Consider the following 21,731-nt stretch of genomic DNA (forward strand, 5'->3'; position numbering starts at 1 on the left):
GGATTTATAGTTTTTAAAACATTGAAAAAGGTGACTGTAGCTGTAAAACAGCTGCGATTTGCAACATTCTGTGTAACCACGATTTTGCATCGAAATCAAGACATGCCAATGTTGAGCTACAAAATATAGACTTAAAATATAATGGAATGGAAGTGGAAGACCCTTTTATAGGCTTCTGGAAAGTTAGATGTTACGTTAAAGTATAGTATAAATACAAAGGCTATCGATCACCCCACTTTTCCTTCGTCAGCTGTAGCCTTTATCAATATGGCGGATCAGTAAATGCAGACACGATTCATCGTTGGTATGCGTTCTTCCACTTCGTTTTGTGAATTTGAGAGCCGAGTCTATATAACCTATTCAGAAAGAGATGTGAAAGAGAGAAAACGTACCTCGCGCAGCGCTGCGCGTAAGAGAAACCCGGCTGAAGATTTCATATTATGTTCCATTTGCCCTATTTTCTGGGCCACTCACCTCGCAACGGAGTCGAGGTCGCCGGGACCAACAGGAGAGGGGGGTAGGAGGTACATAGCTTGTAGTCAGCGTTGGCGGCCGTTACTTACCACGCTCCTTTCGTGAGATTACTTGGGAATGACTGTCTTACCTCGCAACGGCGTCGAGGTCTTCATCGCCGATGGACGCCGGGACCAACAGAAGAGGGGGGTAGGAAGAGCATAGCTTGTAGTCGGCGTTTGCGGCCGTTACTCGCCACGCTCCTTTTGTCGTGAAACCGAGTCTTTCCACCTGGAAATAGATAAACGCACTTACAATTTAATTTTGACAAAGGTATCAATTAATTGATTTACATATTTTAAGTATATTTATAGTAATTGTAAAATACAAACTAAGTCTTTCTCTTATGTAGTTAATAGCCACGGACCTATTTATATGTTATTTTGTTATGAAAGTATAGGTCTGATCTTCTTGTCTTTAAAATAAGTTCATAAAGTATGTATGACTGTTTCTAAATAAAAAAAATAATGACACGAAATAGCAACATATTAAAATTGCGTTCCATATATCAAATCACAATTGTTACCCCATATATCAATTGAGAAATTTATTTTGTTTACCTTTATTTCCGATGTTTTCTTTCGTCGGGTAGATACATAAATATCCGTTTTGATATTTTGCTGGGATATCAGTGATCCGCAAACAAGTCTAGCATCGAAAGATTGGAAATAAACGTAAACAGAATAAATTCGCTATGGTCGCTAAAAAAATAGGATTCCATATGTAGACAACATTTCATAAGTATCACTGAATATAATCATATCGCTAGTAATGTCACTTGTGAATCATTCGCGCACAAAAAAACACTGTCAGCTTAGCAGTGTGTGCTTAATTTCTGTTAATATCAACCCGTGTAGGCTGGGACATGTTATTCCAAGTTAGATAAAATTGCCACTTTAATCCGCCCATGATAAAATAACACAGTAAACGGTGACTAAGAAAATACATAGGTGCGCCAGGTTCGTGCAACTATAGAATTCTCAGCTAATTATTTATTCATGAGAGATGATCACCTGTTATATTGAATAATAAAAATAAATTATGCAGACTTAGTACTCAAGCTTTTGTTTACTTAACAAAAGAAAACATCGTCCATGACATATTTTTATTTTGCATATAAAGGCGATGCATTTGCATTCGTGCCAAATTGTACTAAGTTATTATACTTATATTATATAATCGATAGACTCGATACAAGGTCTAAGCAATTTCTGCATAACCCTTGTGGCAGAATGCGGGGAATGTATTTTATAGTTAGTCATTTATTTTTTAATGTTAGGTTTAACTTTGAAATATATTGTAGATTAAAGGATTGACTATGTCTAATTTGGCATGTTTTTTTAATAATATATAATTATTATTACAATAATTTGAACAATTATTATTATTACTGATGTGCCGTCGGCAAGTTTCCATTGCGAAATTTTCACGTGAAATTTTTTTGGAAACATACATATTTTTATTTGGGATTTGAAAATTTCCATTTCTAAAATTTGTTCCTTGGTCCAGGCAACATAGACCGCTGCAAAAGTTTCTACATATACCAGGGTATTTTAACCGACAGGTACTCATTTCAGGGCCGAACCAGTTCCTGTGTGGGGCGTTAGAGCTCTATGGACGGAGGCAGGGAGGCAGGGCTGTTCCTTGGCCCACGCCGCGTATGCCGCGGCGAAGGTTTCTACCTGTGTACCAGGATATTATAACTGATAGTTACTCACTTCAGGGCCGAACCAGTTCCTGTGTGCCTGCATCAAAGCTTGGACGGAGGTAAAAGCTGTTAAAAGTTTCTACTAATGTACCAGGGTATTATAAACGATCAAGAGGCTTACCTCAGGGCCGAACCAGTTTCTGTGTGGGGCGTTAGAGGCCCTCATCAGAGCTCTATGGACGGAGGCAGGCGGTTGTTCCTTGGCCCACGCCGCGTATGCTGCGGCGAAGGTTTCTTGAACTGAGCTCATGGGCGAGAGAGCCGTGCTGAGGCGCTGCCACCATTCCAGGCATTGGTCGCCGGTGTTGAATGTACATCTGTAAATAAAATAAAAAATCTTTTAAGTCTATTTCTGACATTTTACAGACTTACGATTTCAGAACACTCCTCACTTCATCGCGTGCTTTTATTTAGTTTCACCCGTAGACCTTTTTTGCCAGTCACAAAACGACCTTGACGTTTTTTATTTACAAATGAATTTTGATTCTCTTTGCTGAACCAATATTACGTCGGCGGGAGGGTTTTATGAGTGGTATAATAAAAGGAAAACTGTAGAGGTATTAAAATATAAAATAATAGCCGCTAGGTCGATGCCACTGTCGCTAACATAATATAATAGTAGGGTAAACTCACATTATTTGGTGACACGCCTAATTCGGTGATACAAGATTTGAAGCATGACACCCAGGAAAGCTAGTAAATTAGGACCTTTTAAATGGGACCTCACGGCTTCGGCGGCTTTACTGTGTACAAATATCGTACAAATATAAACTTAAACATCCTCTCAAACACAATGGCATTAGTAGACAAATAAACTTAACAATTTAAATTTCCCAACTACATACAAAATGAACGCACATTTAAGTCACGTCCGGTGCATTTCAGAAGTAGAGAAATCCTCGCATTCTGAATGCATTGTTCGTCGTTGGCACCCGCTTTAGAGGCAATGAAGGAGAATTCACTTTACGACGCCATTGCGGATGCGTTTGGATTTGTTATTAGCCAGGTCCCATAAAATTAGCAAGAGTACAGGGGAAAAACGATCATATTCCATATTACGATACTACTACTTTACTTTACTTTCGTCCACTATATACTAGGACTAGAGCATAACTACATGTACTATACGTTTTAAAAAGATGAGGAAGGAAGTAAAATTATTATTTTACCCCCACGAGTAACTTGACCTAGAATACCGGTCTTGTTGCTATAAATTCTTCTAAGCTATCGAAGCTTACATGACCTGGGTGAATCTTTCCAGCCCTTCTTTGTTGGTACATACACCTTAGGTAGGTACTTACGTTCAAATCTCGCATCAGGCGGCGATTTTTTTTATCACAAATCAGACTCTTTTGCTTTATTTTTATACAAAATTATAATACCATAGAGTAACTTATACTAGAGCGGTACTGTTATAGTAAATTTTGTAACCCCAGTAAATTCACTGCCATCTGTCGACACACTTTAAAACTAAAAATGAAGATTTATAAAAATACGATAGAATGTATTTAAATATAGATAAATGTTTTTTTTATTTGCATTAATAATTTTTTTGATTTTGACCCATGTTCTTTCACTGATATGCGTTAAAATTGTTAAATAACAAACGAAACCGTCAACGCCATCTATACGACTGTAGGCCAAAACTAGTAGCGCCCTCTGAACAAGAATCAAATTTTCTTGATTTTCGAGGCACGTTTTTTCCTTAGACTGTATCTATCTATTACGGAGTTATATCTATCTTTGATAATACCAAGTTAGTTTAAAAATCAATTACCTAATACTGAGGTCTTTTTCTTATACCAGGTACTTTTGTTTGACAATAATTGACTTCAATTCATTCACCATTTTGTAATGATTTTTTTATTGCGCATAATAACACTAAACGTTGACGCTTTTCTAAAGGGGCCCACTGACTATCAGTCCGCCGGACGATATCGGCCTGTCAGTTGTTCGGAACTGTCAAGACGGACTGATAGTCAGTGGGCCCCTTAATTCAATGCCCATAAATCTCCGGCAACGATCTGTCAAATAAAAATAAAAATATGTCTCCATGCTTACTTTATAACGTGCAAATGCTAATAGGTCAGCTATTACAATAATTGTCTAGTCTAGACATATCTTGTTGGCTTGTGTATTTAAGACAACAAGTTGTTGTATGTAAACCTAACATATACTTAAGACTTATTTATTGACTCGTTCACGATTGTATATGCGTAAACCGAATAGGTATATAAATATAATAGTTATGCGAAAACATACTCGAGAGTTATGAAAATGGACCGACTTATATAAACACTTCCATATAATTAAAAAGTGTAGCGTTGACGATAGACACGCGCGTGCATACGCCAATTGTAATGTTAGAAATCATATGGCAGCTGTCAGGCTGTCCCAGCCCTTGCGTTGCGTGCCCGTAACGTAAGTAGGTATACGAACTGAGTGGACGCTGGCGCAGAGCGTACTTAGTAGACTGGGCGATGCTTGCGGAGTTCATGCTAAACCAATGCAAACGTATGCGAGCGTCTTGAGATCATACTGCAGAGAGCACTTTGCCGCTTAGCTTTACGTTGCCCGCCCCGCTCAACGCTCCGCTAACCGCTCGCCACGCAATCCTAGGTAGGTTGTGATTAAGTTTTAATCGCTACCAGGAACACAACATTGAGTATATAGTGTCAAATATGTTGTTTGCTCCGGTTGCTACGGCTATATCAGTTGTTATGCTTTCGATATCAAATGAGCTTATCGGTGTGCTTAACGTAAGTAATACCTACTTAACATACTTTCGTGTATTCATTGACCTTATCTGACGTAAGCATTGAATAAAAGCCTATTCTCAAAGTGTGAAATACAAATCCAAACCGTTTAGTACCTCGCAAATAAATATTATTACAATAATACCGACGTTTACATACTATTGGCCTTGTAAAACTGTATGCAAATGGTGTACAATTGCTATGTGGGTATAATTTTCTACGATTACGATACCTGTATGAGGGAAAATACGCCGCGGGCCCGGGTTTTCCAGACTTTCATTGGAATAACACCTAATAGGTACTAATATACTAATAGGCAGGTAGGTACATATATGGTCGCGAAGGGCTATTTGAAAGACCAAATATTTTAACTTCACATTTGATGGATCAATTTTACCTAAACGTCGAATATAGGTTTACAAAAAACGTTTAACTTTCGTGATGACAAAGTTACAGTTTCAATGTCCAATTTTAGGTCAGGTAACAAAACAGCCAAAAATCAAACTAGGCCCTTAGGACTAACAAATTTGAATTAAACTATAAGTTACGATGACTTCGTAAAGCTCTTGGATTAAATTATGGATAGAAGTAAGTTTGTAGGTGGCAGCACTGAGGCGTCCGATCTTTCGTCTGTCAAAGCAGCTAAGTCCTTGAAAACCCTGTACCAGCCAAGGCATACAATCTACGCAGCACTCACTGCAGCTGTCGGCCATGCTTGAACAGCACAACAAGGCCCAGCAGAACCTTGATCTCGACAGCCGGAGGCGCCGGGCCCGGCGGGCTCGGCCCGCTCCCCGCTGAGGTTGGGCGTCAATAACCAGGCAAGTATAAAATGACAGCAGTGCTCACTGAAGCTGTCGACCATGCTTGCACAGCACAACTAGACCCAGGATATCCTTAATTTCGACCGCGTCAATAATCCGTACCGTTAACCTTCACTATTAGTACCAGGCAAGTATAAAATGACAGCAGTACTCACTGAAGCTGTCGGCCATGCTTGCAGAGCACAACAAGGCCCAGCAGATCCTTGATCTCGACCGCGTCGATCAGCCGCAGCGGCACGGAGGCGCCGGGCCCGCTCCGCCGCCGAGGTTGGGCGTGAAGGCGGTAGTTGGACATCGCGATGGTGCCGCCGTCCGCCGTGCGTCCGACCCACTGGAAATATAAATTACTTGTTAGTAGATAATACGTACATAATATTAGCAACGATTTGAGAGATTCCTTTTTTAAATGCTAGCAGACAATAACAAAACATATTTAGATAAAACATCGCCCACTAATATTATAAATTTACCTATAAGCTAGATTAACACTGCTGTGTGAGGTGACGTGGATTTCGAAGAAGAAATTGCATCTGTTTCTATACAATGTTATACAAACCTCACGTTTTTTTTCTATAGTATCGATATCGATAAAAAATATTTCTAACACTAGCCAGATTGGGAGTGTCTTTTGTTTTGATGCGAAAATTCCGTGCTCTGCTGATTAGACTACTATCAAAACGTCATTTCGTTCATTCACCCCAGTGCATCCGACCCGTTGACCTTAAAGTCCACTTGCTGGACTAACTTATCTATCAATTTACATATGATAACTTGATAACTATAGTAAAGTGATCATAGATATACCTTGTGTGGTTGTAATAAGGTTTATGGCCAGTTAAAAATGTATCGATGCATATGCTAATCGTAAATACACATTTGAAAGGCATGTTCAGTGTAGACTTTGAACATAATATTTGATTTTAGTATTTTTTTTAAATCTGGTTTTTATTGAGGCTTTGGACACTACTTTTGTCGACAGTTCAATAAAATTGATAACAAAGCAAACAGGGTCGACAAGGGCCCCTTTTATTTTGTTTGTTTTTAGACTCATATAGGCCTTATAATATATTCGTAAATTAGTTTAATTCATTGATGAACAAAATAACAAGTTAACAACAAAGCCATTAGCAAAGTAGTTCTAAATTTCCTCATTTAAACTGGCTCGTACTTTTTTAAATTTAAAGAACATGGCCCTTAACTTCAAGAAAGGGCGTCTAGACACCGAAATGGATTCCGAAACACATTTCTACTAAAAACAACACCTGGTAGAAATCGTGAGAGTTAACTTAGATTAAATTGCCGGCGCACGATTTCACGCGGTGCGATACCCGAAGAATGTTTGCCCAGACCAAATATAAGGTGTTTTCTAATTTATTCGAGACTAGTCTCTGTCCGCGACTACGTCCGCTGTGCTGTCAAAACGATCAGTACTTCCGTACTATATTTTCACCCATTACTAACGCTAAAGAAGAAAATCAACGTAACAAAATATCAGGAGCTCAAAACAGTGGCAGAGAGAAGAACGGAATGGCGATTACTCCACCGACAAGAGCCAGGCTCTTAAAATTATGATGATGATAAATAGCGTTTAGGATTTGGAGATGATTCCTGGGATAAAGATGCCCCCGAAGTTTAATATTTACCTAGAGGTTTTATAGTTATAGATGACTTGTATTGAAAAGTTTACATAAATCTGTTCAGCGTTTTTTGTCCAAATCCAAACATACGAATTTTCCCATTTATGATAGCGCTATCGGTTATTACTAAATATAAATCAACAGGATTCTAGCTAGTTCTTATCAACGAAATGCAAAGCCATATACCAAATAAGAACAGTTTCCTTCGAGCAAGTTTCTGATTAGATAAAGGATTGCAGCCAAAGTGCACTCTTGTAATCTACCTTATGTTTATGTTGACAGAAGTCGGTAGGATTCAATTCTAAAGTAAATTTCTTTAGCAGGTCAAAGTTGAAAAATGCGACGTAAATAATTAAATATTCGTCACAATAGCGACTATATTAATAAATATCGTAATAGGGGTTTAAAAAAGCTAGATCTCACTCGGCAGGATTCACTTTATTCGCTGCAGTCGGTTCAGCTGATCAGCTGAAGCGGCCCGTCCCATCGCTTCAACGCACACCAGGGATAGTAACCAAGATGGCAATTGTTTATTGACAAACGCTAATTGCTCCCGGTCCCCAACACTAGGTCCACATGACACCTGCACGAACTCTCCACATATCGGTGTTAACGGCACAATCTAGGCTGGGCTCGCCGGAATGGGTCCGTAGCCGCGGGTACAGGTCCGCGGCGCGCACGCGGTGCGGCGGCGGCTCGGTCAAACACACCAGAACTACACGCGACTCACCTGCACGAACTCTCCACATATCGGTGTGAACGGCACATCTAGGCCGGGCTCGTCGGAATGAGTCCGCAGCCGCGGGTACAGGTCCGCGGCGCGCACGCGGTGTGGCGGCGGCTCGGGCTGCGGCGGGGCGCCCCAGCGCTCCCGGTCGCGCTCCCGGTCGCGCTCGCTCATCGCGCGAGACGACGACGATGACACCTGCAGACAAAGATAAACAAATGTTAGTTTACGATGTTTACATCGGACAATGGTGCCGAGTATCGGCTGTGGCATTGTTTGTACTTTTACCAGCATAGTTCGGTAAACAATGATAATGATACACAACTGGAACAAACAAGTGCTAACATATTTCTAAACACGGCGAGGTCAAGATGAGGAGAGGAAAGGAAAAGTTGGTAAGACTCGAAAAATATAAGGATCTTAAGTGACACTTTAAGGCAAATGTCAAGCGGATGGAACATGGAACTAAAGCTAGGAAGAAATAGTGCGCCTATGAGCTCTATGTTCCTGCAGCTTGGCTTTCAGCCTCGATAGGAGGCGCCCCTCGTACGGATTTTAGTATGTAGTTTACACAACGTGCACAAACAAAAACATTTTTTTCTTGTGACTAGATAACTAACTTACTTTGACCCGGAGCTATTATTGGAAGGAGCATTCGAATGAACGATGATCGATGGGTGGTCAATACCAATTACCGCATGTCGGATTAATCAGGATTCAGGAGCTTATTGTAAGCGTTTATTATATTATTGATCTTTAACACATTGGCTGCTCACCATATTACACCTACAGTATTGCTCCCACGCCCAATAGAAATTTAAGTGAGCTTTTGATACCACCGAGCATCAGCTCATGGCCACACAGAGAAGATTACGTGATTCCACCGGTGATGCTCATGGCAGCCAACGTGTTAATTTAGTGCGTTCATGGTAAGTAAGATTGAATTTCTAGAATTTACAGAAAGTTGAAAGAGGAAAATTACTATACGGCAAATCTGCTTTTTCCGCTAAGAAAAGCTAGCGCGAATACTAATGTCCTTTTTGTGAGAAAGGGAAATCTTCAAGTTATTTCCAGGAATCGTAACTACATATCACTAATGGTCGCTTTCGAAAACATTATGAAAGCCTAGAAGACTATCGCGAGATTTTTATAAAAAAGGCTTACACAAAGTCCGTGTAGTCTTAAAAGTCATAAAGTCATTTACTTAAGTTGGTGCAATAGTCTCTAAACGATTTATGATTTTACTTGACTTTAATGATTTCAATAGTATGTACATATATGTGTTGTTTCGTCATAATATGTACAAAACGTTTGACAAAATTATGAAATCGAAAAACGATGTAAAATTTTTGTCACTAAAATAGACGAAAAAATTCAAACTTCCCATAGGTTTTCAACCCAAAGAAGTCAACAGTCATATAGGTAGGTAAATGATTTTTTTTAGTAACAATAATGGTAGGCCAGACTGACCTCCTTATTCATAAAACTTCACAAGCCTCAATTAGTTAATTTATGTTTTATCCCATTCTTAAAAATACATAAGTCAAAATTACATTAAATTATTATTGATTTAAGATTAAAATAAAAGATTAATGGCTAATTAAGGCTTGTAGCACGTTTATATTGTTTATAAATAACGCAACATATAAATTTACGTGTTACATAAATTTATGTTTATAAATACATTACTATATCACTATTTGTGTCATTTTCAAGCAAAAGGTACCACATTGTCGCTTGCCATAAGGACGCTCTAACAGGTTTTTCGTATAAAGATACAAATGGTACCTTTTGATTGAAAACGTCACATTTAAAGTACGCCAAAGACCTTTAGGCTCCATCCACATAGTACCTCAAGCAGATCGTTGAACCGCACGCAGTTGTTGGACACAGTCACATACATTTCACAAACCAATAGCATAACAGTCACATTATCATACGTTCGTCGACGAAAGGGTCTAAAGTTGAACTGGGACTTGACTCGATAAGGAGGCACTATCAATATTATACGACTTATATTATAAGCAAGTAGGTATTACGTATAGTAGGTGTATAGTAAGTATACAGTGTGGAAAGAATGAATGGGCCCTGGAGGGAAAGTGAATTACAACCTTAAATTAGCTCATTTTGCTTAAAGGAAACATTCTTTTATTTTCTAAAAGAAACAAAACTACATTCAAAGCATTTGTTTTTTTTTTATCCTTGTTTAAAGAGCTTTGTCACTTTTGTGACGATGTCGCTCTGTGCGTATACAAAAATGTGACTATCTTCTATTTAGTCCAAGCGCAACAAGTTTGTATAAACATTTTGCATCCTCAGATAGTGGCTGCCCCAAAATCTGGTTGCAACCCCCAACTTCAAATAAGGTTACGTTCATATCCTTTCTCTCACTTTCGTTTCGGACACACTCCATGATGACATGGTATGCATCCTCCAAAATGTCACATTCGTCACAGTTTGGCGACGGCACCTTTTTCATTAGATACGCAAATTTATTTAATGGTATGTGTCCGGAACGTAGTCTAAATGCTAAAACTAGTTCGCGTCGACCCATGGACGAGTCCTCAAACCATGGATTCCTTAGAAGTTGTGGCTGGATCGTTTTATACCATATCGCCTTATCTACCAAGCATTTGCTTGTTGCAACGTTTCTGCTTGATAAGAATGTTTCGTTTAAGCAAAATGAGCTAACTTAAGGTTTTGAGTTACTTTCCCTCCAGGGCCCATTCATTCTTTCCACTTTGTTGAAGTAGGTGTGTTGTAGGTAGTTTGCTCACAAAGTTTCACGAAAATCGGTTGAGAAATGCGACCTGCAGAGGAGAACATCCGGACATAAAGATTTTTGCCCGAGCTTAAACGGAGACCTTAGCTAACGCTCGGTCAACAGTACCTTGTTTGTTCGAATTTTAGTACTGGATACCTTTTTTTTACTTTTTAAATATGTATTTATATAACGAGGGATTCCCTCCAGAAATAGAAGCTATTATAAAATCGATAATTAATACGATGATAAGATAAGATTTAGCGTGATACATAATTGTGGAGATAGAAATATTCTTTTGAAGCCTGAACTTATAGCTTTGACAAGTATGTCAAAAAAAGGCTGTAAATCTCTAATTAGGGAGCATGCATGGATTATGCGGGGCAGCATACTCGTAGGAGCCGTCAGATTTTTGGCGCGAGGCGTAAATGTGACGTTTACAAATCACAGTTCCCATCATAATGTAAAGGGGCCCACTGACTATCCGTCCGCCGGACGATATAGGCCTGTCAGTTAGAACAAACATTTGACAGTTCCAAACAACTGACAGGCCTATATCGTCCGGCGGACTGATAGTCAGTGGGCCCCTTAACAACAAAAATTTGCAGTAAATTTTTTCAACCATGAGACCTAATATTGTCTTCGGTTACCGCGATAATTACTCATCAACTAAAACGATGAAAACGGATTATATCGCGTATATTGAATTTATAATACATCCCGACGTTATAATCCGTTTTCATAGTTTTATTCCATGAGACCTGTTGAAGTATGGCCAATTACTTATCTAAACGAACTTATCATATGTACACTAATAAAGGTGATTTTCCTATGCAATGTTATAACTGAAAGAAAGAAAAGAAAAGAAAGAAAAAGCATTTATTAGCACAACATAACAAGACTAAAACTAGAAATAATTAAACAGAATGAGGTTGCGCTAAATGGTCCTTACTCAGCTTGGTGTCACGGTGTAAGCCAACATGGCACACTCCGCGACGCTGATTTTCAGTAAGGCGCAGTAGATGGACTAGTAAACACAATGTAAAAAATAAATAAGGGAAAGCTTAAATACAAATAACAATCAAATTACTTAATTAAAATTAGCCTATACCTAAGTCTTATGAATGTTCGTGTGTATGTATGTATGTAAGTGTCTATGCGATTTGTGTGTGAGTGACTGAGTGTGCACGGTTGCCTAAGTGTTGCATTTTTGCTTAGCCAGTATGAATTTACGGAGGTGAATTTTAAAGGTGGACACGGTTTTCGAATTACGTACTGGTGGTGGCAAATCATTCCAACACTTGGTGGCAGAGAACTGCGTGATTGATGTATTAATATGTAAGGAATAGGTTAATATTGATAGAGATAGAAACGTCAAAGTTCACATTCCTGAAGGTTATTAATAGTAGGGTCGTTGATAATATTAATACTCATACGAAACCAATTTCTACACAATTTCTACATATTCATTAACAGAAATATAGTTGTCAAGTGTAGAATTAAAACTTACTCAAAAATATGTCCCAGTTTTTAATTCGCCGACATAAGAGCTATGGGACATATTTTTGAAATCAGAAACATTTATTGTTCAAACTGTGTAGGTACAAGAAGTAGCTAGGTACATTTTTTATGGGTATCAACAATTTGACCCTTTTCGGGCATACAATTTATTTTATCTTAAACTAAGTAATCTTAAACTAAATTAAGAATTGAATTTAATTGAGTAAGATCATCTTACTAAGATGTATGCACCCATATTTTTACACTTGACTGGTTTATTCGGGTAATTCCGACTACTTCAAAATGTCCCACGTTCTGTACAAAATTCTGTCCCTGTATAAGTTTCAATCAAACACAAATACAACGTTACTTAAGGGCGCCAATTAGGTAAGTAACCCTTTATCTCGGTAAGTCACGTATATCACAATTGCGCAGTTGGTTTACAATCAAATAACTATCCACAAAGTAATCGGATTATAAATAGATATAATCTTACTATGTTTATGTTGTGATAATAACAGAAAGATAAACATATAATAGTTACATAACTTACGCGCGTCTTCGTATCATGCGAAAATGTGTTTACAACAAGTTTTCTACTCATGTCTAAGTATGATAACTTAGTTCGTATTTTCGTTTTGTATAATTAGGGTAAAACACCTACACCACCGATACTATTAATTGGTAAGTAAGTATACAGTTTTTTACCAAATTGCCTTATTAAGCTCAAAAAAGATTGTTAGCAAATTATGTACCTGTAGCAATATTTTATTTATCTTATACTTACTTATACCTAAGTCCTAAGGTACTAAGTACTGAACCAAAGCCAGAAGGAAGCGTTATTATTTTAACAGCATATGTACGTGTGCATGTAAAGATGTATAAGATACCTTTTTACCTGACATTTACATACGATTCACCTGACGTGTAATACAATTACCAATTAAATTCAATAGGTAAACATTTCATTACAAAATAGATAAGTAACCATTTCGTTAAAATGCAATGAGTGCATCAACTCAACATGTGTACTTATCGAGACCAGGCAAACATAACATGCAAGAGACAGCATACATATTACGTATGCAACAGAGCTAAAAGCAAAATGTCCAAAGCATTCTTTATTTAAGGGGACCTTACAAAGATTTTGTAATAGGTTTCCACACTTGCTTAACGTCAACATAGCTTTTGTAAACTACAGTCAATGTTCAGAGATAAACGTGAGCGTCAGGATAGCGGGTGGACCTCTGCGATTTCAACGAAATATTTATAAACATATTGTACCTTCAGTGTACCTCTGTGTACCTTTAATAAAAACCAGTGTACCTCTCTATAAAACGAGATATTTAACAAAAAAGCTCCACCCGCCAACCTGACGTAAGGTTGGCGGGTGGACCTATGAAATCTTGCATTATTTCACGCGAAATGTATGTATTTATAGTGTACCTTCAGTGTACCTTCGTAAACTTTTATTTTAAATCGGTATATCTATCCTTAAAACGAGCTAGGCTGAAAACAAGGTCCACCCGCCATCCTGACGTCAGGTTGGCGGGTGGACCTATGAAATCTTACATTATTTTACGCGAAATGTATGTATTTATAGTGTACCTTCCTTTGTGAGTTTCTTGGCCGCTCCGATATATCCGATGGCGACTGTACATTCATTTATTTAAAAGATTTACCACACCATGCGTTTCATCGTGTACAGCCCTTATTCCCAATCTATTTACAACGTTGGTAGACATAAAAAATCCAAACAGACGCGTAAGAAGGCAATAAACTCCAGTACTCCTCAATTAGTACGGCATTCCTGAGTAATGATGTAATCTAACACGCCCGAAGCAGTTCTCATGTACGTAACTACGTATACAGCCTGGGTGTTATATCAGAGGCTTACAGAGCTAAATGATGTTATTTAATACAAACTAACCACTGAGCCTAGTCAGTGTCAGGGAAAATCCCCTGGCATGTATTTTTGGTCCTTTGTCAGGATTGCGGGGGGATTTGGCGTGTTTCAGGGTTTTTTCGAAACCTCAACGCTAGCTAAAAGTTTGGAGTTGGGCAAAGAAAAGGGAAGGTTATGCTATAAAAAAATATTATAGCTATAGCATATTGTGGCGAGTTAAGGGGCTAATGACCTAAAGGTTTCGGAATAAGGGATTTGATGTCCGGACTTTTGTTATTCATATTTCAACCTTAGTCTTACTTGAGCAATTACGACAAGCTAAGAAATAAGTTCCTGGTTTCCTTTGAAAATACCGATATCACAGGTTTTTATTTATATGTCAAAGTCTTAGCTGTCTGAGCGTTTGACTCGATTGCGCATACGCAAGGTAAGCAATGGGAAAACGGCCTGCTAGGCTATGAATCACTGGTGAATGCTTATTAAAAGTACCAGGATAACATCCGTTTGGTGGTGCTTTCCTGTCAAGGAACAGGCTTGCGATACGCAATAACATCGATTTGATTAAAATTCATGAATCATGATTAAACGGCCGCATAATATTCATAAATTATGAATATTATGCGGTCGTCATAATTATAAAACTATAACCCATAACTATGAGAACAAATTCAGCTTGTCTGTCTTGATACTCTTGATTATAGTGGCATTTTACGAGCAGTTTGACAAGACGATTAGATCTAGACAAAAGACAATCTGTAGCTAATAGATTCATTACACTAATTACATTAAAGTCTCGCATCTGTGTGAAATAACAAAATAACTTTTGCTTAATGAGAAGCAAAAAGTTATTTAATAAATTAGCGGAAATCCTGAAACCTGCTAACATTCTACAATGCCTGAAAACTCGCCTCTTCAACCAATGTGTCCTGCCCACCATGACCTACGGTGCCGAGACATGGACGCTCACTAAGGAGACTGTGCAAGCGCATAAAATCCGCGTAGCACTGAGTCAGCCAGGGAGCGCGCCATGCTCGGTATCAAGCTTCCAGATCGAGTAAGGAATGTCGAGATCCGTCGCCGCACCAAGGTACAAGACGTGGGTTGCGTCATTATCAAACTAAAATGGAGTTGGACGGGACATGTTGCTAGACACTGTGATGGCAGGTGGACTAAAATGTTAACGGATTGGTGGCCGCTTCCATATGAAAGAAGCCCCTGGCGTCCGGTGGCTCGTTGGGTGGACGATATCCGGAAATTTACGGGCCACTTCTGGATGAGATTAGTTTAGAACCCGGACAATTGACGTACTAGAAGAGGCCTATGCTCAGCAGTGGGCGATAAACGGCAGACATGATGATCAGATGATGAAAAAGTTAGTGCATGTAGAAGAGTTGTAACTATTAATAAGAAAAAAAAAAGTGTTTCGAACTTTATGGCACCGAACGGCCGAACGGTAGAGTACATTATGCAGTAACTCTGGTTGTAAGGCTGCCTTTCCACTGAGGAGATTAGATTAGGAGACGTGCGGAAATCAACCAATAGCATTAGTTGTAATCCAGCAGAGAGGAGAAGGTTGAAGTTTGACAATCCAGTGACTACAAAACATATAACACCAAACAGTCAAGCAATTTGATTTCTGTACCATTACGTACCTGTCAATATGATGTGAAATGAAAGCTTCTAGAGGTTTCATATTATTGTCGCTGTGGCTTAATTTATGTTTTATTTTATCCCTTTTTTACAAATACAAAAGTAAACATGACAGAAAAAGACACACGATTAATAGCTGATTGGGGCTTGTAGCGCGTTTATGAATAACGCCATAACTCTTTAATGAGAAGAGAACAATGTCAACATTAAATATTATTAATGTATTAGCATTAGCATAAGCATTAGTGCGTAGGCGGCGCCCACATTTGGCGCATTCACCCTAAGGCCAATGAACAGCCGAGAAATGAACGAACTTTTTGTATCCAACGAAAAAAATAAATTGAAATCAGAGCAAGTTTTTGTATAAAACATAATGCCATGAGATTTCTTTTGGTGGCAAAAAATATATCAGCATCACCTGTTCTTTTTGACAATGGATGGTTTTGTTCGATGAAAACGTTTCGTTCGAGTAACTTTTTTTTTGTGGAAGAATGGATAGACGGCGAAGTAAAGAAACTGTGTAAATTTGAGAACAGATACAGTATTTTACTCAAATTTTATTATTACTATTACTGATGAGAAGCGTAGCAGTTAAATAAGCGAAAAAGTAGCGAAGTATATACCTACTCGTAATAAGCGTTGATTTTAAAAATAAATAAATAATAGGGAACATCTTACACAGATCAACCTAGTCCCAGACTATGCAAAGCTTGTACTATGGGTGCTAGGCGACGTTATACATACTTATACCCACCCACTACCCACAAGACCAGACCGGTCAGAAAGCATAATTAAAATAGGTATTGGTGTAATGACGTTTAGGCTTGATTTCCTCCTACGCTGACATCGGTCGCTGACGTCGGTCGAGCGTACGAATTAACACAATGTTATACATATATGGGCCCCCGCACAGCGACCCTGACGTCCGTGGCAGATTTTTCTTCCGACGGTACGCTCGACCGAAGTCAGCGACCGACTTCAGCGTAGGAGGAAATCAGGCCTTAGACGTACATATTTTAAGGAATCTTTTTTGAATATATGTTATATGTGAAAGGGATACCTATAACTAAGTTTACTTCTAACTACACACGTCATTGAATGTCCTAACCATAAATATTTCACCGTTAAAGTTACTTTTGTCGACCGTTTTTTGTTTTTATCCAATGACAAATAATTTTACGGTTTAGACTCACTTGTTTTAGTCACTCGCACGACATGTTTCGGAGAGCCTAGTTCTCCTTTCTCAAGCACTAACACTAACGCACGAGCAGCGTTCACGACGGCCGTGTATCGCGTAAGTACGAGTATGTCTAAAAACATTCAAAATTCGTTTATTTTTTAACAAGATTTATCCTGGGCAAAGATAGATATAACTCCGTAATAGATGGATACAGTCTAAGGAAAAAACGTGCCTCGAAAATCACGAAAATTTGATTCTCGAACAGATGGCGCCACTAGTTTTGGCCTAGTCTCGTATAGAGGGCGTTGACTGTTTCATTTGTTATTTATAATTTTAACGCATACCAGTGAAAGAACATGGGTCAAAATCATATAAAAATAATTAATGCAAATAAAAAAATCATTATTTATCCATATTTAAATACATTTTAACGTATTTTTATAAATCTTCATTTTTAGTTTTAAAGTATGTCGATAGATGGCAGTGAATTTACAGTGGTTACAAAATTTACTATGACAGTACCGCTCTATCTTATTATATCCTCATTGATCCTGGGTGTCGAATCCTCCTTTTAAGTTTGACACTTGTGTTAGTAGGTATTCGCTCTTTCATACAATGGTGAAAAAAATAATAAAAAAATAGGTTTGACAATATTATAACTAAAACTAAACATTACAAGAATTGAGAGTTCTAATGGTTTCTTTTTCCTGTCGGTGTAAGTGCAACAGTTTAAAATCGACCAATAAATTAAGCGAACTTTACGTAAATTTATTTACTAGTGACATTCCTAAATAGTGTAAGTTCTATAGAAAATACCCCTTTGCCTGGGCACAACTCGCCTTAATAAGCAGGCCGTTGCACTGCAGCCATTAAAACAGTCATGAAATCAGTGCGGGTGGGCGCTAAGCTATTACCCAACCACATTTAAAACTAAGACTAACTCAAACTAAACCAACAAGCTTACTCACAGTTTATATTAGGCGGCTATTAGTTTGAGGTCGTTCACCTAGAGATTTGTGCTTACAATAAAAATCTTGAGCCAGATGTTAGTACCATCGTCAACCCAGTTAATTGGTCATTAGTAAATCTTATTGTAAGGGCATAAGGTTTACTTCTTATCAGTAAGTTGTTGATGTTAGCCACTTAGCCCCAATCACGCCCCAACACAGAGATATTAAGTAAGCTTTGAGTGCTCACTTCCTACAACAGTTTCTTTATTTAATAATAATAGTTAGTAGGAATTTTGTCAGCCTACTATTTATTGAATTGACATTAAATATATACACTCAAACTAGAATTATTCATTCATATACAATATAAATAATAGAATTATTGCGTAATTGAGATATTTTGATTTTTTGAATATTTTTTTTTGTGGTAGATTTACAAGTTAAGACTGACATTTAATATTTTATTGTAATGGGTTTTTTTATTAGTAAATTATTTTTGTTATCGTTGTATGTTATTGTGTATTTCTTTTGTGTTAGCCCATTTTAATGTATAATTTCTAATGCGATGTAAATATTGCTTCTGAATAAATAAAAGAAAAAAAAAATTAGTTGTAAGTATAGGAGTACGGTAAAACGAATTATTAATAAATTTAAAACTGAATACTTATCAAGCTTAAATCGCATTAGAAATAACTTGAAATAAGTTTTCGCAAAGCGCGCTTAAAACTTGGGTGAGTTTGTATGGGTTGGGTTTTTAATAAGTTTTAAGCGCGCATGTTGTTAGGTATTTTTATATGTATAGTGAGCACTCTAAGCTTATTTCTCTATGCCCTCTATTCTACCACCATTCAATATTTTTATCTATGCGGTTATATTACATTTTGGACTGTAAATGCATTAAAATAGAGATGAAAATATTTCGGCTGAGAGATCAGGATAATGAGTCCGTCAATGGTATTAAGTTCCTTCGAATGAAAGCTTGTTGACTATTTAAATAGGTTTGAGCCATTAGGAAATGGTATTGATTGTATGCGGGTTCTACGGGTGGGAATGAATATTCAAAAGGTAAACTTTCGAATGTACGAAGAATCGATAACTTAATAAATATTAAGAAACGTAAAAGTGCTTACAATACAAATACCATGCATATGCATAATTGCATATAATATGTGTTCAACACGAACACATATTATATGCATATGCATATAATATAGAGAACAAATTAAATTAAAAAAAAACAGGAATTATGAAAGAGGAATACTAATTCCTTAATAGGTATGAAAAAATGAATGGGCCCTGGAGGGAAAGCGCCTTAAAACCTTAAGTTAGTTCATTTTACTTAAAAGAACATGCTTTTATTTTTAAAAAGAATCAAAATTGCTTTAAAAAAATACGCTTGTCTCGCCCGGGAATCGAACTGACAAAAATTTCAAAAAATAAAAATTGGCTATTTGATTCCACTAGTAACATTAACGATACAGTTAATGTTAAAATGTCTCCAAGAAACATTTAGGTCTTACACTCGTCTGTCGTACAAAATATCAACAAAATCGATAATTTATTACACAAAAACATTTTTAGACAAACGAATTGCAAAAATCTTGATATGCAGTTTTGATTCTTTTTAAAAATAAAAGGGTTTCCTTTAAGTAAAATGAGCTAACTTAAGGTTTTAAAGTACTTTCCCTCATGGGCCTATTAATTTTTTCCACCCTGTTCTGTATATGTAACGCAACCGACATTAAATTACATCAGAAAATCTATTTAATCGTATGGCATAAAATACAAAAATAGGCAATTAATTATAAGTCTAGTAATTTAAACGTCAACATTCAGGGTATTTAGATCAGTACGGTACAGTACTCACTATTATTTTTAGTCGCTTTTGGCGACATGTTTCGGATTCTTCGGGAATCCTTCCTCAGGCACGAGTGTCCGCGGCGGTTGTACGTCGTACTGATCTAAATATGTCTCACGATAGTTTAATTTCGAATATTCAGGGTGCTGAGCCAAGCAGCTGCGTCGGGTGTCAGATGCAGCAGATCTTCTGGTGGCCCTTGGTATTATGAATGGAGGGGGCAGCGCTGGATAATATGGTCCATGGTCTGGTCCTCTTCACCGCAATCAAACAGAGCTGAGTGCACTTGTGCAAAAGGTAGTTGCATCGGCGGGGTTAATAGAAAATAAGACACTTTACTAGACTTATATTGACCGGGATATCCACCCTAACCAAACTAGGACTAGGTAGGTAGGTACCTACCTTAGGTAGGTAGGGCTAGGTAGGCAAGGTAGGTAGGGGAGGAACTAACCGTGAATCATTCAAAACTCTTAAGGACACTTTACATTAAAAAATTATACATTATTGTGCTTGGACTTAGAAGTGCAAAAATTTGACGATGAAGAAATACAAAAACGGGCAACACATGAAACTCCCTTTAGTAGATATATATAGGTACTCGTATATGTAAGAGATGACTATTATAAAAAGCGGCTCTAGACTACTGCGAAGATTGCAGATATTTTTATCATTATATTCATCATCAATCATCTCAAAAATCGTTTTCCTTGGCTTTGTAATAAAAATTTATTGAAAAAGTGTTACGCAATTCGTAATTTTGATGGAATACATCCAGGGCCGGATCTAGGGTAGAGCGAGTGGAGCGGCCGCTCTAGGCGCCGGATGACAAAGGGGGGCGCCAAAATGGCAAATGAGAAAAAAAATAAGCTTTAAAAGACGCGAGTGTGACGCGGCCCAAAATACGGTTCGTTTTGCATTTGGGTAAAAAGCTTCAACGAAGGGCGCCAAAACCCGATTTCGCTCTACCCTGATCAAGGAGTCGGGCCAGCACTGAATACATCTAACAAGGTTAACCCAATCCCAATACACATCGACTCCAAACCATCAAAGCACGATCACAATTCACTACGCTCATTCAGCTGACAAATGCATTTTTATGAATGGCGGTATCTATTTCAAGCGTTATCATTACCTACGGCCTACGGCATTATTTAGCTGACGTACCAACAGCAACATTGACCATTCGTGAATCTTATTCCTTTACAATAGAGTTTAGAATTGCCAGTCGACATTGTGATGAATAATGATGTAGTAGACGCAAACCAAACTGACGACCAGGGTCATATCACTATCTCTCTTATCCTACCTACGATCACGCGAGTGTGAATGAGAAGTTTTACGGGCTCGATTGTCAGTTTGGTTTGTGTCTAGGCCCTAGGGCGAGCCCTCGATCCACATGACTAATACTGCAACAATGTTAATTCTTAACTGTCCATTAGTATACCTTAATACAGTGTGATAAGGTCTTCTTTTGGGCAGTTATTTCTTTAATAATTTTGCTAATATTCTAGTATAACTTGACTTCTAAATCCTTTACAACTTTGCGTGAACAGAGATCACCTTAAATTAGTTGATTTGCGGCTGATGTGAATAAGTGAATAGCAATCTAATGTACTAATAGAAACACACAACTGTTTATTGGCAGAACTTATCTCGTAGCAGTAAGGGTTACAATTGGTCAGTGAATTATGTCAACGATTGTAGGGGGCATTGGGGACACCATGTGGGCTACATCCGAGTATGTTGTAACTTGTAACTTAT

At 37.8% G+C, this 21,731-nt stretch overlaps 1 protein-coding gene across 1 annotated transcript in view; it reads right to left on the reverse strand.

The window, feature by feature from the left end:
* LOC134750022 (myotubularin-related protein 4) overlaps nucleotides 1-21,731 on the reverse strand; it is a 57,545-nt gene that overhangs the window by 17,897 nt on the left and 17,917 nt on the right. The window contains exons 3-6 of the mRNA XM_063685093.1: nucleotides 8,169-8,363; nucleotides 5,957-6,132; nucleotides 2,343-2,538; nucleotides 605-744 (exon numbers count right to left, since the gene is read on the reverse strand). Of these exons, the coding sequence (XP_063541163.1) occupies nucleotides 605-744; nucleotides 2,343-2,538; nucleotides 5,957-6,132; nucleotides 8,169-8,363 (707 nt within the window). The remainder of the gene's footprint in view (nucleotides 1-604; nucleotides 745-2,342; nucleotides 2,539-5,956; nucleotides 6,133-8,168; nucleotides 8,364-21,731) is intronic.

The sequence above is a fragment of the Cydia strobilella genome, chromosome 19 (genome assembly GCF_947568885.1).
Source record: "Cydia strobilella chromosome 19, ilCydStro3.1, whole genome shotgun sequence".
Classification (NCBI taxonomy): domain Eukaryota; kingdom Metazoa; phylum Arthropoda; class Insecta; order Lepidoptera; family Tortricidae; genus Cydia; species Cydia strobilella.